The following is a 17,500-nucleotide window of genomic DNA, read 5'->3' on the forward strand; positions in this document are numbered from 1 at the left end:
CCCTACTGCCCCTTGTTTTGCCTTTACATTGGCTTCTAGGGGTGCGCTCAACTAGTCCTTCATGCTTTCTCCTCCTGGTGCTGGGCACCTCACCCTCATTCTCTAGCTGTCCCTTCCGCTTGCCTGTATCTGTGCTATCTTGGCTGGCCGGTTCCTCAGTGCTGCTCATGTTTGCTGAAGCCTTCATATCTTCAGTGGACGGCCCACTCTCCCACTGAGTGGGTGTGTGAGGACGTTCTGGTGGACCTCCTCTTCGAAGGCTTGGCTGACCTCCTGGACCCTCGTCATCATGATCACCATCCTCCTCCTCGTGTTCGCTGTCATCTGTGGAGCTCTCAGATGCTGCTGGAAATACACAAATAGGTATGATTAATGATGGATAACCTCTCTTAGGGCCCTTTCACACCTACTAAACCAAAAGCTATGGGTCTCTGTTGGATTCCAGACAAACCCAGTTCAGTCCACACAGCTGGGTACCGACTGCATAATGTGCCTGTTTCAGCATTTGACTCTTTACAGACGCTCATGTCTTGAGCTGCTAATACTAACAGACTAGCAATAAAATACTAGTGAAGGACTGCACTTAATTTTGGCCAAGCATCAGCAACCTGACTGGTTACATTTCAATTCATATACACCCCTCAATCACAAGGAGGCGGAGCTCAAGTATGTTTTTTGATTACTTTGATATTTATAGACGCCCCATAGATACTATAGATAGTATTTCTAATTTTATTCAGTGTAAATAGTAAGAAAAATGCATTGATATCAAAAATATACAGTTGTATGCAAAGGTTTGGACGCCCCAGTAAATATTTAAAATTTTCTACATTTTAAATATTGGAAAAAATACATAAATGTGCAAAAGTTATGGCAAATTTTTTGTTATTTTATGTTGTATTGTTATCCAGTGTTATGTTACTAAATGCCACATTTTATGTGTATAAGGATAGACATGGATTCTATACAGTGTGTATTGGTCAGGAACAGCCATGGGTTTAATGTGGTGCTGTTTAGCCACTGCACATTCTAAACCAACCAAACCAGATGAGACACAGTGGTTATGAAAACCCAAATCCGGTGTGAAAACAGCCTTAGAGCAAAGCTTTAATCAGGACAGGAAAATTCTGTTCAGAGCCATCCCTGACCCACCCACCAACGAAATAAAATGTATTATTATTATTATTATTATTATTAAAAGCATCCCAAAATGTTTTTACTCTGGAAAAATGTATGCATTGTTTTCATGCTGGCTTTTGTGAGCCAAGTGCACAGCTGTCTACAGTGAGACTGATTATAAAACTGTTTAAGGCAATAAGAGTTAGAAAGAATAAAAACAAAGAAGGGGTAAAAACGCTAAAGCAGGTAAATGCAGACTGAAATCCACTGGACTAAGTATGACATTGTGACAGTGAGGGCCAGACTAAGGTAAAGCATGAATTGCAGTAATTAAATGGACTTCTCTAAAGTTACCTTGGAGGCCATTGAGATCGGAGGCAATCTCAACAGATTTGCCCAGAGTCTGCTGACCCCCTTTATCATCACATTCTTCCATCTTGGGACAAACATCGTTGCCGGAGGGTTTAGAGGATCTGCTCATGCGATTTCTGGAGGGAGAAAGGTCATCTCTTTCATTTAACCTCTCTATTCGGTCTCTTTCTCTTTCAGCTTTGTTCTGAAAAACAAAAATAACAAATTTTAACAGCAAAATAAGAACAACTAAAAATATGTGAAATTGTGCTAATATTGGAACGAATAGGAGGACTTTTGATCTTTAAAAAGCAGAAATAAAACATTTCTCCAGCAGCCAGGTGTGTACCTTTATTTTTTTCCGATGCTTTATTTTGGGAACATTCTTATTAGCTGGTCGCACAATCTTGTCGGCTTTGATCCACTCATCGTACCTAACAAGAAAGAGGCAGTAACGTAAATAGAGGTTCAGCTCACACCAAGATAATAGAACAATGACATGCGGACCAAGTCACCTCTAAAATTACATCTCAATACTGATACATTACTCAGTGATCTCAACGGATTCATTGATACTTCACATGACGATGTTAACAGATGCTGTTTAAAACGGTTCATGAGTAAATGTTCGACTCAGCCTGCATATCTTTCAGCTTTTTGAGCTTAACGTAAATTACCAAATGAACTTTGCAACATGACTGACAGCAACAAACATCTCTTGGTTTACTAACAAAACTATGCAGGACCAAACAGCATGACGCATCCTATCCACATCCACCTTCAATCAACAAGAAGACTCTTTTAATAATATGTGCCAAAAGAACCCTTTTTTGTTCTAAGGCCTCATTTGTGGATTGGAGACCCCCCCCCCCCCCACCCCCGCCACCCCTTCACTGCCCTGCCACTCGTCTCCCTGACACTCAGTGAAAATGCACAGTCCACCGGCCTATTCGCTTCTGCAGTATAAACAAATGTTGCCCATCTCCAATACTAGGACTTCTTACTAAGGGACGCATGACCCAACAAAAACCGACAGCAAGGTCATGATGGGGTCATCAGCATTACTGTGACAGCGAACGGTCTCGAAGTGCAGCCTATGGCTACTCGAAATGTCAGCACTGCTTCAATAAAATGTCAGAAACATGCGTCTGGCTTCTCATCATCAACCACTAGATGGCCACATTGAAACTCTGTACACACCCTTGTGAAAGAAAGGCGTGCTTTGCAGCAGAGCTAAAAAAAACAACTACAACTAGAAGATTGTTTCGCAGGGGGAGCCTATCTACCACGTTCTGACCTTTTGCAATATGGAAATATGGGAGTTGCCAGGGTCCTGCCTTACCTGACGTTCCAGCCACAGTAGTGCACCAGGTAGAGCACCTCTCCCCCCTCCAGGTCTGACTCTTTCACAGTGGCTTCGTACGTCTTCTGATTGCGGCCTCGCCCATACCTCACCTGCACCTTCATGCCAGGAGGGTAACACTCAAACTCTTCCCCCTCCTCCCACTCCTGACTGCTGTCATCCCTGCAAGAAAGACAGTTCAGCACTTCCTTGCCCTAGGCCTGCCCCAAAATATACCAGAGCAAACCCACCCCCACCCCCACCCCCAAAATTAAGTTAAACTTTCTGACTGAGCCCTGGTCTTATACAATAATAAATACCTGCCATTCTCTTTCCCTCTCACTTTATAAAATCCTATTCTTTACACTAAGCCACAATGGGGTCATCAGCCGACTAGTAAAATCCTATGAAGAAGCCTGTTGATCTAAAAGTATATCTGTGTTTGTTCAGAGAAATAGTGTAACATTACTCATACAGTGTAAGACTTGTCCTGCGTGTGTGTGTGTGTGTGTGTACCCCTATGAGGGAGGGGGGGGGGGATGCAGACTGCAGAGGTAGGCATAGCAAAGCACAGCATTGGGCAGCATGTTTCTGACTACAGTCCCGGAGGCCCATCTGCACAGAGGATTCACGTTTTCCCCACATGGGTGCGCTGCACTGAGTTTAAAAGGGGTTTCCAAAATATACAGTACTGTGAAAAAGGGTTTCCTGCCAGACACATTACTGAAAGCCGCTTATCGTGGAAATAGTTGTGTTTGGCCTCGTCATTCATATCAGTTGAAATATTGAGAAGGTAGTTTGAGAAGGTTTGGTTCCAGGTGCCTCCTCAACACCATCATATGAGTTTGTTCAACTGCATCACAAGCACAGTTAACATAATGAAACACTGAGCAATCCGGCTATTGACAACGGTTAATACTGGGCTGCTGTGAGGAGAGGTTTGGAAATCTTTATGGTAATTGTAAATAACACACTTATTTACATAAAATTACTAATAATATATAACATTACGAATAATTACTAATTTATGTATTAATATTATTTGCATATATTATAAATGTTAGTGTGTTTTTAAGCAAATAAATGCTTACTGACCCGAAAAACAGCTGTTTAAATCAATTTTCCTCAGTTGCTTCTTAAAGATTTACACAGTACTGAATCTCCATTTGTTGTCTTTTTTATCAGGTCCACTGAACGCGTAAGGGTTCTGCGATTACAGACTTAGTCCATCTGTTTCACCACAGTGAGCTCTTTGATCCATCACTGAGCAGGTATTATTTGGGCGGAGAATTATTCTCAGCACCAACAGATCAGTGTTTTACTGCTGGGCTAAGAATAATCGGCCAGGCAAAAATATACAGCCAACAATGTCCTGTGGCTAGAAACTGACCACTGAAGAAAGACGAGAGGATGACCAAGACCTCGCAGCACTGAGCTGCAACAGATGAGCTTTTGTCTCTACAAGCTGAACCAAAAGGAAGGTGTGTCTGTAGAATGTATAGATCATTGATGAACAAGGAAAAGGAAGCCTTACAAATTCTGCAGAGAGACAGACAGACTAACTGCTCAACTATAAAATGAGTTTATATGGTAAGTGGACCTGATAAAGTGATAAGGGCGGGGCTTATGTTATGCATGCACCCACATTCACATTACTAGGCTTTTAATAAAATCACGTCCAAATTTCAGGGCTTGGGATTTTTGAGGTTTATTTTGTTTAAGGGCAGCATGGCAGGCAAAGGATTAAAAAGATTAAAAATACTTTTCATATGATCTGTATCAAAAATGTACTGAATCATATTGAGAAAAATATAATATATTGAGACAAATACCACACTGCATCAAATAAAACATCATATATTTACACCCCATCAGCTTACTGGGTACTCCTAACTTTTTGGGCCATATTAAATTGTTAAGACGCAAGCAGCACAAGATGGCGCTATTTGTTCCCAGCACTGCAATCTTGAGCAGGTGTAAACTGCGCTAACAGAAACAAAGCATCATTCACTTTCCCACCGTTTAATTAAACAGGTGCACAGTGCACAAACGATACTTAATAATTTGATCATTTTATGACCTGCTGGGAAAACACAATTTCTTTTTTGTGCAAGGGCCTCCAGGACTAAAAACACTCGCAGAGAGCATTTCACAATCACATTAGACGTTAGAGGATCAAACCAAGTGAGACATACTGGACAGTCCACTGCTGTAGCTGTACTAACTGCTGCTTCACAAATGGGTTACGTCTTCTTTCAGCATAAACAAAGCAGTCCCAACCCCAAAAGCTGCAGCAACAGGTTAGAAGGTGCTAGGCAGGACCCTGGTTTTAGAGCACCCAAATTCAAGCAAAAGCAACGGATTAGAGGATCACACTGTGGAATTTCGACTTGGTGGAACCTTCAGTGTCTCCCAACAAACAGCAAAACCATCAATAGTAATTCAAACAAAAGTGAATTAACGAGAAAAAAACAGTGTCGAGCCACACAGACCAAGTGTGGTGCAGTCTCAGCACTAACATAATCTAATTCAGAGCATTCGATCCAACAGCACAACCCCACCACAGGACCAGCGGCAACCAGAGCAGCATGTCTACAGGCAAAGGACTACAGTCAGGCCAGACTAGCAGTGAAGCACACCACAAAATGTATTAAACCTCAGGCAGTCAGCTACAGGAACCCTGCCTTACAGTCCAAACTCGGAGACTAGCACACACTACAAGGCACCTTTAAAAAACCCATTATGGTCATTCACTCGGCCGAGCTCTACATGGCTGGACACCAAAGAGGCAGCTAAAAGCAAGGATTTGGGAAACAAAGCTGTGGGAGGCGAAGAGCAGTGGAGATCGTTTTCATGCGTTACAAACGTTCGGTCCATCTGATGAGGTTCAAAACTCTCTCGCAACAAAAGAAAAAGAAGGACAGAGAAAAGGAGAGATAAACAGAGGTCACAAAGGAGAGATCTGTGAGCCGCTTCGCTGGAGCACGCTGCCATGGCTAACAGTGGACTAACTTTAGTCCCGGCCCGTAAGCGTTTAAGTTAAGACTGTAGCTTTTTAATCACGGTTTAAACAGACTCGTGTGTGAAATACCCCCCGGTATTTGGAGGGTCCCAAGTTGGCTGGTTACTAACTCAACACAACGGTGCTGATGCTGCCTGCAGTGGCAACAACATGTTTGGTTTAATAATTCTCCTGGAAAGGCTTTTCTAGTTTGCTCATTCTTCTGCACATTAACTGAGAACATATCTCGTCTTGTATCTTCTGTTTGAGAAATGAGTAATAATTCACTCTCATATTTACAGATTAATTTTTTATAGAGCTGACAACGCAGCGGTGGTGTGGGATGACGAGCTGCAGAAAAAAAGCCCATAGCAAAATCTGTAATGGCAGTTTTTCATGGAAAAATACTCTAATGGGAGCCCCTTACCTGAAAGCCTGAGCCAGGCCTCTTTCGGGAAAACTGCTACTGTGTAGTCACTTACAGTCCGAGTTAATATTAGTCCAGTTTGTTAGTGAATGAGCCTCAGGAACCAGCAAATGGGCTCTAAGTGTAATAATAGCATTTAGCTTTGAGTTGGCCTTTAGCAATGCAGCCCACTAGCCAGGCCCTGCCTGTGGTGCACCTCCATCAGTCAGCTGCGTGAATCAGCAGTGGGGTCTCACAGCCTAATGCTAATAACACCATGAACAATGATATTTACAGACAGAGTCTGACCCTCAGAGACGTAGCGCAAGTGAACGGGACAGATGTGCGAGACAAATAACTTGAGAAATTCAGATGTGAAAGAATATTCAGCACCGGTTTTGCCAAGCTAGAGAAACTGCCGTGTGCTTATGTTTACACACCACAGGCTTTTATATATTGTTCAGTTATTTTCTTAACAATTTTGCACAATAACACATATTACATTAACTTAAGTAGAACACTAAATATACATAGTAAATCTAGTTCTGTAACATGTAATATACATAATTCAACATGTAAATGCCATTTAGTCAAGCTGAGTTTTATTTATTAATGGGACACAGAACATATATTTTATCTAATTTAAATATTTAAAAAAAAGGTATGTAAAAATACACTATATTTCCAAAAGTATTCACTCATTCAGGTGTTCCAGTCTCTTCCGTGGCCACAGGTGTATAAAGCCGAGCCCCTCGGCCTGCAGACTGCTTCTACAGACATTAGTGAAAGAATGGGTCGCTCTCAGGAGCTCAGTGAATTCCAGCGTGGTGCCGTGATCGGACGCCACCTGTGCAGCAAGTCCAGTCGTGAAATTTCCTCACTACTAAATATTCCACGGTCCACTGTCAGTGGGATTATAACAAAGTGGAAGCGATTGGGAACGACAGCAGCTCAGCCACGAAGTGGTCGGCCACGTAAAATGACAGAGCGGTCAGCGGATGCTGAGGGGCATAGTGCGCAGAGGTCACCGGCTTTCTGCAGAGTCCATCACTACAGACCTCCAAACTTCATGTGGCCTTCAGATCAGCTCAAGAACAGCGTAGAGAGCTTCATGGAATGGGTTTCCATGGCCGAGCAGCTGCATCCAAGCCTTACATCACCAAGCGCAATGCAAAGCGTGGAATGCAGTGGAGTAAAGCGCCGCCACTGGACTCTAGAGCAGTGGAGACGTGTTCTCTGGAGTGACCAATCACGCTTCTCCGTCTGGAAATCCGATGGACGAGTCTGGGTTTGGCGGTTGCCAGGAGACGGTACTTGTCTGACTGCATTGTGCCGAGTGTAAAGTTTGGTAGAGGGGGGATCATGGTGTGGGGGTGTTTTTCAGGAGTTGGGCTCGGCCCCTTAGTTCCAGTGAAAGGAGCTCTTAAAGCTTCAGCACCAAGAGATTTTGGAGAATTTCACGCTCCCAACTTTGTGGGAACAGTTTGGGGACGGCCCCTTCCTGTTCCAACATGACTGCCCACTAGTGCACAAAGCAGATGAGCCAGTTTGGTGTGGAAGAACTTGACTGGCCTGCACAGAGTCCTGACCTCAACCCCATAGAACACCTTTGGGATGAATTAGAGTGGAGACGGTGAGCCAGGCCTTCTCGTCCAACATCAGCGTCTGACCTCACAAATGTGCTTCTGGAAGAACGGTCAGAAATTCCCATAAACACTCCTAACCCTTGTGGAAAGCCTTCCCAGAAGAGCTGAAGCTGTTATAGCTGCAAAGGGTGGGCCGACCTCACATTAAACCCCATGGATTAAGAATGGGATCTCACTTAATTTCGTGTGTGTGTGTGTGTGTGTGTGTGTGTAAAGGCAGATGAGCAAATACTTTTGGAAACCCAGTGTATGAGGACATCTAGGTGAGTAAGGTTAGATAGTTAGTATCGGTATAGATTTAAGGATCAGGTATGGGCGTCAGTGCCTCTCTACTCAGAATAACTTCACTGCCATTTAGCAGGAATGCTAATGCTATCACATCAAGAGTCTTCTGTGAGTCGTGTGAGAAGTAATTTGATTTAACCGAATACTAAAATTATTAAACACAATGTATTTATTCTTCTACTACTAATAGAAGTGGTCTGTGGTAGCAGAATATATATATATATATATAAATATTTATTATGAAGATAAAGTTCACACTTGGAAGGGGGGGTGGCCAGAAGGTACTTAGAGTTTGAGATCCCTGGTCTCTGATCTGCTTTAAAGTTGTTGCCCACTATAGGCACCATTTCTTTCTCTACCCAAACCCTCCATCTTTGTTAGGGTTTCCTGATTGATTGATTGACCTGAATAAGCTAATCAAAAAAAAAATCTTCTCAGCGAATCCGCAGCTGTCAATCTGCATAATAATGCGCATTTGAAATCCTATTGTTTTCTCTTACAACGCGAACGATTCAAATAACTCAACTGGTCAGATCGATAGATCGATACATAGATCAACTGACAGAGCCCAACAAATTGATCTCTCCCCTCTGAACTTCTCGCAGTGGTAGAATGGACAACGTAGCCTGATGTTGCAGTTTCCACCTACCCTGACAGCTCCTTGTTCTGCTCTTCACAAGGCTCCTCCTTCACATGCTCTGAGCAAGGACCTTCTGTTGTTGGTTCAGTTTCTTTAGCCTTGTGTTTGTGCGACTCTTCATCAGTACCATTTTCTTCTTCATCACTGGAACCCTTGTCGTCCTCCTTTAAGCTGCTTGTGTCCACTTTGGTCCTGCAAGGCCCTGCTACTTCGGACGTCTCCTCCTATTGAGAGATGCAATAATTATACATGTTTAACCAATTTGTCTAATCTAAAGAGGATCAGATTCCTTACAGGAACGTTCTAACTCCCACATCTGATCTGTTTAGCTACCATCTTCAGTTACACCTGAATTTAAAACAGTAGCCATCACAGAACAGGCGTTCCTAAACTAATGATCTTATCCTAACTCTAGATGAGTAAAGAGTATTACAGAAGAATCCTAGTTTTTCCTAAACATTAACTGCTCATAGGCATAATAACCATAACAGGTACCATAACACACTGACTGGCGATAACCAGAGTAATTCACGCTGCCCTGTGGGCCAATGTTAATAAAAACATCCTGAATAAACAAACTGCAGCAAGCGCAGCAAACAATCAGAACATGTGGGGTAAACGTGGCTGTTTATTTGAAAAAATAAAGAGTGCAGAAATGTTTCTTCACAAATTTGACTTCTCTTAATTTTGGAATTATATCTTATTTTACAGCATCATGTAAGACGATGCCCGACACTCCATCCTGGTCAAGTGACAGGAGTTTTTATTTCATTCCTTAAGCTGTAAAGTTTTGTGTTACTCTATGTGGAAGACCAAACTCTTATGCTGGCTCTGAGAAGCGCTAAATGATGTTTAGGTTATTATATTTGTGAAAAGATTTTTTAATACAATGTGTGAGGATAAATTAATGCTACAGAAAACTGGAAAGATCAATCAGCTAACTAGTTCCACATTCCTGTAATACGGCCATATAATTCTAACTCGTAGAACGACTGTTTCAATTAACAGGTTCAGTCTGAGTGTCCAAGCTGTAGAAACCCAGAGGCGAGTGGTAACAGTGACATTTACTCATTTACATATTTTATCACAAAAGCTCAAAAAACGTGGTAAATATACAGCAGAAGAAAAAAAACGTTCTTGCCTTTGAACTAGAACTAGAACTAGAACTAGAACTAGAAGGAAGATTTTTTTTTTCCACCCAATTTTGGACCATTTTTATCTGTCTAATCAATGAAGTTTTAAAGAGAAGCTGGCAACTAAAATAAATAAATAAATAATTCATAAGGTACAAAAATGGAGACCTTTTTTTCAGACAGTGATGATATACTCAAGTAAAATTTATGGATCTGTATGACATTTATTTGTATGATATACCATCACTGGTATTTTTTTTCCCCAACTCTGTTAAGTTTTAGTCAATCACACATTCCCAGTGCTCCCAGTTCTTTTATAATGGGATTCATTTCATTTCTGCCCTGGTGCTTCAGCACCAGGACTGCTTTTCTGTTACTCAGTTCGGAGCGCTAGCATTTGTTTTTAATCCAAAGGATCCCAAAAGAAGAGAAGAAAGAAGAACAGCACCCTTCACACACCAGTTTCTATGCTGATCGATGCTGAACGTACAAAGACGTTTTACTGCAGTTTATATGGACGTTTTTTTTAGTTTTTCTAGGCCACTTTTACATGAGTCATTATTTCTATGAAGTAATAATGTGCTCACTTCACTGGGGGTTAAGGCCACTCTACTCATCTCTGCTGAGGTTCAGAGAAATGAGGTGTTGATACCTGTACAACAGACTGGCTGGTGGAAACGTCTGGTTCTTGCTCTGGTTTTGGTTCATCTCCGGCTTCGGCCACGGCTGAAACAGCAGCACTGCTGCTGGCCTCCGTTACTGCATCAACGCTGCCTTCAGCCTGACAACTCTGCTGCTCAACTGCTTTAAACGGGAGGTCCATTCGGAATGTGATCCCTGTTGATGTGCAGTAGTCTTCAAAGCCATACAGATACCTGTAAACAAAATAAAAGAAAGCATAATAGGTTACAATGCTATGAACTCAGAAAGCACTCACAGTTCAGTCCAAGCTGGACTGGCTCTTTAGATTTAGCTGTGTGGAAATACTTAAACAGAGACTTGTGTTGAAATGAAGGCAATTTTCAGCAGCATCTCTGACATACAGATGATTCCCACAGACCAGTTTTACACTTTTAGAAAAGCCCAGAAAACTATCCCAAAACACACTTATAAGAGAAGCTCATTAGAACTTTTATTGTATGACCAGGGAGACAGAAGGACATACTTTCTGTAGGCGCATTTGACATTGTACCCTGCTGCTGAGTTCAGCACAGGGATCCCCAGATCTTGATAAACTTGCTTCCAGACAGAGCCACTCTCAATCTGCCACAGGGAACAGCAGAAAAAAGATCATTAGGAATATAAAATAATAGAGAGTGAAATCAAAGACCAGAAAACGACACCAAGTTATTGACATTTTGCAATTTTTTTTAAACAGTGGCCCAAAGAGACAAGACATTAAAACTAGAACTCTCAGGATTAGATGAGTCTCCAATGGCAATTAACTAGCTCATTTGCTTTTTTGTGCTTTTTAAATATTCAGTAAAACTAGTTTTTTTTTTTTCAAGCTGCTGAATAAAAAATAAATTGTAAACCGGAGTGTAGCACAACTAACACACTCAAAAAGTACAGTAGAGTAGTGCACTAAAACTAAAAAATAAACTAACTAAAAACTAAAAAAAAGTTAAAAAACAAACGACTCAATCATTAATATGAAACGGGTGGATTAGGTATTTTTTATTTGTGTTTGTTAAGTAGGCAGTAGAGAGATCCATACGTACATCAGTGCCTGGTTTTAGTTTCAGTGCACAGTGTGGCCAAGCTAACGTAGCTGAGCTGTGAGTTACCCATTACACTGCGAGTATCAATATCAGCAAGTACTTAAAACATGTACTCACACTTGTACTCAATCTGAGAAAAAAGGTACTGATGCATCTTTAGAATAAACCATTACTCACATTGTCAAACCCTCCCAGCTTGTGCACCAGCCTGTAGAGCTTAAAGAGGTTGAGATTCCTGTAGCCTAGCACGGGCTTTTTGTTGATAGGGGTGCCTGAATGAGAGGATGGGTGAAAGACCAGGCGTGACTCTTTAGTCACACACAAGTACACACGAAAATACCACCAGTCTTGGTTAAGATATAAGTCAGAAATTCTCAGACTAAAATCATGGTAATCTTTACGTTCTAAACCACTACTGGAGCAGGATTAGTACTAACGTGGAAGGCACTGTAACTTCAGCGATTATCAATGAGATCCATGATCTGTGATCGGTCTATATGAGTAATCTGACAGTCTCTCCTGTAACTGGCTGAACGTAGAGCTCCCTCAGTAATAAGAGCACTCAGTAACTGACCTCAGGCTGATGGACGTACTCCTCCATCTTGAGTAATGATTTGTTAATGTATATATATCATGTACCATATATCACAAAGTATAAGAAAGGCTTTCCTGTAAAGTGGAGTAAACCTCTCCCTGTGGTTTCCTTCCCAAAGGTGTATGTCATTGGTATAAGGAGGCTAAGACATCAATACCCACCTCTGTCCTCCATGAATTTGTAAAGCTGTTGGAGGAAGTTCTCCCTCTCCTCTGGGAATGGCTCCACCTCCTCCTGCACATTGGAAAATGAAATTAGCGTCATTAGAGTGCCAGTTAGTCTGGTCAGAGGGCTCCTTTTGGATGAAGGGGGGGTAAAAGAGAGAGGAAGCTCCATAAGCTGATTTATCTGTTTGGAAATACTTAAATTGAGACTCGTGTTGAAATGTTTGCACCTTTGCGCTCCTGACTGAGCGTGGATTCTGAACAAATCCAAATGTCAGCATCTTCATAAAAACGGTGCAAGTTGGTTTTAGGAAGACGTTTCAGTAACAAAAAAAAAAAAGTCGAACACACCATCTGTGTACAAAAACACACACACACACACATCTGTGTACAAACACACACACACACACACACACACACACACACACACACACACACACACATCTGTGTACACACACACACACAGACACACACATCTGTGTACACACACACACACACAGACACACACACACAGACACAGACACACACATCTGTGTACAAAAACACACACACACACACATCTGTGTACAAACACACACACACACACACACACATCTGTGTACACACACACACACAGACACACACATCTGTGTACACACACACACACACAGACACACACACACACACACAGACACACACATCTGTGTACAAAAACACACACACACACACACACACACACACACACACACACACATCTGTGTACAAAAACACACACACACACATCTGTGTACAAAAACACACACATACATCTGTGTACAAAAACACACACACACACACACACACACACACACACACACATCTGTGTACACACACACACAGACACACACACACAGACACAGACACACAGACACACACATCTGTGTACAAAAACACACACACACACACACGCACATCTGTGTACAAAAACACACACACACACACACACATCTGTGTACAAAAACACACACACACACACACACACACATCTGTGTACAAAAACACACACACACACAGACACACACACACACACACACACACAAACACATATGTGTACAAAAACACACACATCTGTGTACAAAAACACACACACACACACACATCTGTGTACACACACACACACACACAGACACACACACATCTGTGTACAAAAACACACACACATCTGTGTACAAAAACACACACACACACACACACACACATCTGTGTACACACACACACACACACACACAGACACACACACACAGACACACACACACAGACACACCCACACACACACTTCGGAAACCACTGTCTGCAAACACTGTTTGTTGCTGAAACCACAAATGCAAATTTAATACCATGTAAAGAAGAAACCCGATATAAACAGGATCCAGAACACTGCTGTCAATCTCTGGGCCCGAAGGAGAGAAGTATTCTGCGGTCCAACAAACCTACATTTCAAATCACAAACACTGCGTCCCAGTGTCGCACAGTTCAGAAGCCAGAGTACTGGATGGTATGGAGGTGCATAAGTGCACAGCTCTGAAGTCAAAATTAAAGCAGAAGGATATAAACACAGGTTTTGGAGACACACATGCTGCCATCCGGACCACGGCTTAAGGGAAGGCCTTGCTTATCTCCGTAAAACAATGGCAAATGCACTCTGCTTACAACTGCCTGCCTCTGAAGTAAAGGAGTCCTAAACTGGCCTGCCTGCCGTCCAGACCGGTCACCCAATGAAAACATGTGGAGCATAATGAAAGTGAAAATACGACAAAGAAAACCTCAAACAGTTGAGCATCAAAACACCTGGATCAAGCGGGAATGTGAAAACATGTCACGGGTCATGAACTACAGCAGGTGGTCTCCTCAGTTCCTAAATGCTTCAGAATGTTGATAAAGAGAGGTAATGCAACACTATGGTAAACGTGCCCTGTCCCGACTTTTTTGAAACATGTTGCTGGCATCAAATTCAAAATGTGCATTTTCAAAAACAATAACATTTCTCAGTTTTAAGATATGATATGTTGTCTTTGGACTATTTTCAATTAAATCCAGGGCATAAATGACTTGCACATCATTGCTTTCTGCCTTTTTTGGAAATGGAGTTGTAAACAGTAAACAGCCTAGCAGCTAAATATCCACTCCTGCTGACATTCTAAACAACAACAACAACAACAACAACAACAACAACAACAACAGCAACAACAACAACAACAACAGCCTTTCTAGAAGACACTTCAAAATAATTAAGGCAAAGTAAGGTTGAGCTGACAGATGATGCCATTGCCCATCATCGATGGCTGACAGACATCTCAATTAAAATGCAGGTTAAATTTTGAAGGTGTATTAATGCAGTTATTGGTCATCCCCACTAATGACACATGGTGGGGATGACCAATCAGAGCTCCATTGTTGTAGACTAAACAAATGTGCATGGGGGTGGTGGCAGAGCACAAAGCTTACAGAACAAACAAACGCTGAATAAAACACTGCAGAGGTTAAAGAAAATGAGGATGACCACAGCTGAAAGGCCATGATTGATGGGAAGTTACAGCAGACCCCTTAAAAATTCCGGCTTGTTACAACAAAGCCATATTATTCAGAAACTACAGACACTTCAGTGTAAACTGGGTGACCTATTCTTATACGGTTAGAAAACTGTATGATAAAAGGCCCCGGCCATTCCGCCGTGGCTCATTCGCTCCATTTTAATGAAAGGAGCAATAAGCACAAGTAGTGCCTCAGATCCACCCACTGACAGAGGGAACGGCAGGTAGGATCCCTCGTTATGCTGCTAGCTCTCGTAAGAGGCTGTGAGCACTGGTTCACATAGCGCAGCACTATGTACGTACGGTATGTCTGGCTAATGAAGTCGCATCAATTCTCACCTCTTCCTCCTCACTACTGCCATCATCTTCCTGCACCTCTTCATCTTCCTCCTCATCATCCTCACTGCTGGAACTTTCATCTTTGACCTCTGTCCTCCATATGCTGGGCACGGTACCATTTCTTTGGAAATCCCAAGCTGCGTCCAGTGCTGGTTAAACCCATGCACACACATTCACACAATTACTGAGGAGCAAACATGGTGTGGCTAGTGGTCAGCATTTCTATTCACTTCAGTTGGGTCTGCTGTAAAATTTCATTTCCCTTTATAACTTCTTCAATGTGGTCAGTGATCTTAGTCTTCATTTTTTTAAAACTTACATTTTCTGATTTCTGATATACTTTAAATGTCGTCCTTTACACTGTGTGCAAATTTCACAAAGTCTGGTGACATTAACTTGCATTAAAATGAAGGTCTGTTTTTCCTTCTCCTGTAAAATGATCAAACTTTCACAGCCTATCAGTGTCCTGTCTGCGAAAAGCCCAGTATTTATACTTTCCATCCAATATCTTGATTGGTTAACCAATAGTTTACTCAATTAAATCAGATGTGTTTCATTACAAAGACAGTAGAATTAGTTCTGTTTAACCAAATTTGAAAATAAATAACTTTGGAATTTGTACTCTTTTTTTTTTTATTTTGCACTACTAAAATGATTTTGTCTGAAAATCTAAATATCATGATATATCGGGTATTGTAAAATTTTCTACCCCTATTTAAGGCTCTATGTAAGACTTGGGTTTCTGCTGATTTGAGAAATGTGACGATCGAGAACTTGGTCATCACCGACAGACGCAACTATTTTGTGCTTAAAATCAGTGAAAAACTTTGGACCCTACAAAATATCAGCTGCTACACTGGGCAGACATGCGTACACAAGAGCTGTGGCCGTTTCCTGAAGAGAGGATGAATCCATCAGTAGTAGATATGAAATAAATGCAACATGTCTGTATAAATGCGTTCTTCGATAGGAATATGTATTTCCAACAAAAACAGTAGATAAATATTTAATCTAATTTTGCCTGTAAAGCTGTATTAACTATTTTTATTAATATTCCAAATGCTATTTATATTAAACCTTTACTAACAGCATTAGGGGGCATGTAGGGGCATGTAGACTGGTCCAATGTTAGAACCCCTTACCTGGCTTAAGACTGGCATCTGTTTTTGGAGCCATCTCACCATCAAGTTCTCGAATATCTTTTCTCAAGACTGTGTTACTGAAAGACAAAAGTACAGTAAGATGTTAACTTATCTATTTTCTCTGTGTCAACAGCCTGTGATGTGTTATAGCTGTCAAGTTTAGGTTTAAAGGGCAAAATCGGCTATTAAACTGTATAATTTCAGAGATGGGATAAGATGAGATAAGAAGCAGACATCCGAAGCATTTAATGCCGTAAAAGTCACGTCACAAATGCAGTCGTATGCCAAAACTTTCTACACACCTGGGAAAATGAACACTTCTGTACATTTTAATGCTCATTTACTGTTTGCTCATTTTAAGACACTGGAAAAAAAAACAAAATGTGGCCTCTGTAAAAGTAATTTTAACTCATCAAAAATAAATAAATAATCTGAAATAAAAGCCATATTTAAGTTCTTTCCCTGTAGAGGATGTGTAAACTTATTTGCACTTAAATCAACAAAACATGTAATCTGAGCAGGGATATTCTTTTAACTTTTAACTTTTAAACAACATTTTATTTTATGATGAGTAAGCTTTTTCTGAATTTACCAATTATTTTACCAATATCATCACAGAAGTAGCTTCACAGGCTATCGTGGAATCGTGGAATTTCCTGTAAACAGCGGTCAGTTGTTATGTTAATGATAACCAGGTAAACACTAAGGAATTTGCAGACCACACATCAAAATAATTTAACAAAACACAGGAATTAAATTTGCATGTGAACAAAACACTGAAGTGACCACAGTGAACACCAGGCTTGTTTTAACTGTTGAAGCCGATCAAACAGTGAAAGGAATTTGTCAATAGCTTTAAAACTATTACCAATATAAACAGAGTATGCGTAATTTAATTATCTGAGATGACTGTAATTATTTAAGCTGACCACAATGATTTTCCACACTTGTTAGATTTCACAATCACAGGCTAAAGGGCAACACAGACTTTCCAAGATGTAAACAAAGTCTTTTAGAGAGTCCAACCACTGAAACACTTAAAAGCTACTCACAACTTCCCATCCTTG

The 17,500-nt window shown here is 41.2% G+C and overlaps 1 protein-coding gene across 7 annotated transcripts in view; it reads right to left on the bottom strand.

Annotated features, from left to right (window-relative positions):
- Positions 1–17,500, bottom strand: part of arid4b (AT-rich interaction domain 4B) — a 64,745-nt gene that overhangs the window by 8,192 nt on the left and 39,053 nt on the right. For 4 of the 7 annotated variants that reach the window (XM_017722826.2, XM_017722825.2, XM_017722831.2 and 1 more), the window contains exons 9-20: positions 17,486–17,500; positions 16,434–16,510; positions 15,292–15,440; positions 12,401–12,473; positions 11,822–11,916; positions 11,089–11,186; positions 10,576–10,798; positions 8,800–9,014; positions 2,813–2,995; positions 1,820–1,904; positions 1,474–1,675; positions 1–345 (exon numbers count right to left, since the gene is read on the bottom strand). The exon at positions 1–345 is cut by the window's left edge and continues 861 nt beyond it; the exon at positions 17,486–17,500 is cut by the window's right edge and continues 65 nt beyond it. In XM_017722826.2, coding sequence (XP_017578315.2) covers positions 1–345; positions 1,474–1,675; positions 1,820–1,904; positions 2,813–2,995; positions 8,800–9,014; positions 10,576–10,798; positions 11,089–11,186; positions 11,822–11,916; positions 12,401–12,473; positions 15,292–15,440; positions 16,434–16,510; positions 17,486–17,500 — 1,760 coding nt within the window. The remainder of the gene's footprint in view (positions 346–1,473; positions 1,676–1,819; positions 1,905–2,812; positions 2,996–8,799; positions 9,015–10,575; positions 10,799–11,088; positions 11,187–11,821; positions 11,917–12,400; positions 12,474–15,291; positions 15,441–16,433; positions 16,511–17,485) is intronic. The other 3 variants (XM_037538442.1, XM_017722828.2, XM_017722829.2) reach the window with 2 other exon arrangements.

This window comes from Pygocentrus nattereri, chromosome 5 (genome assembly GCF_015220715.1).
Source record: "Pygocentrus nattereri isolate fPygNat1 chromosome 5, fPygNat1.pri, whole genome shotgun sequence".
In the NCBI taxonomy this organism is placed as follows: domain Eukaryota; kingdom Metazoa; phylum Chordata; class Actinopteri; order Characiformes; family Serrasalmidae; genus Pygocentrus; species Pygocentrus nattereri.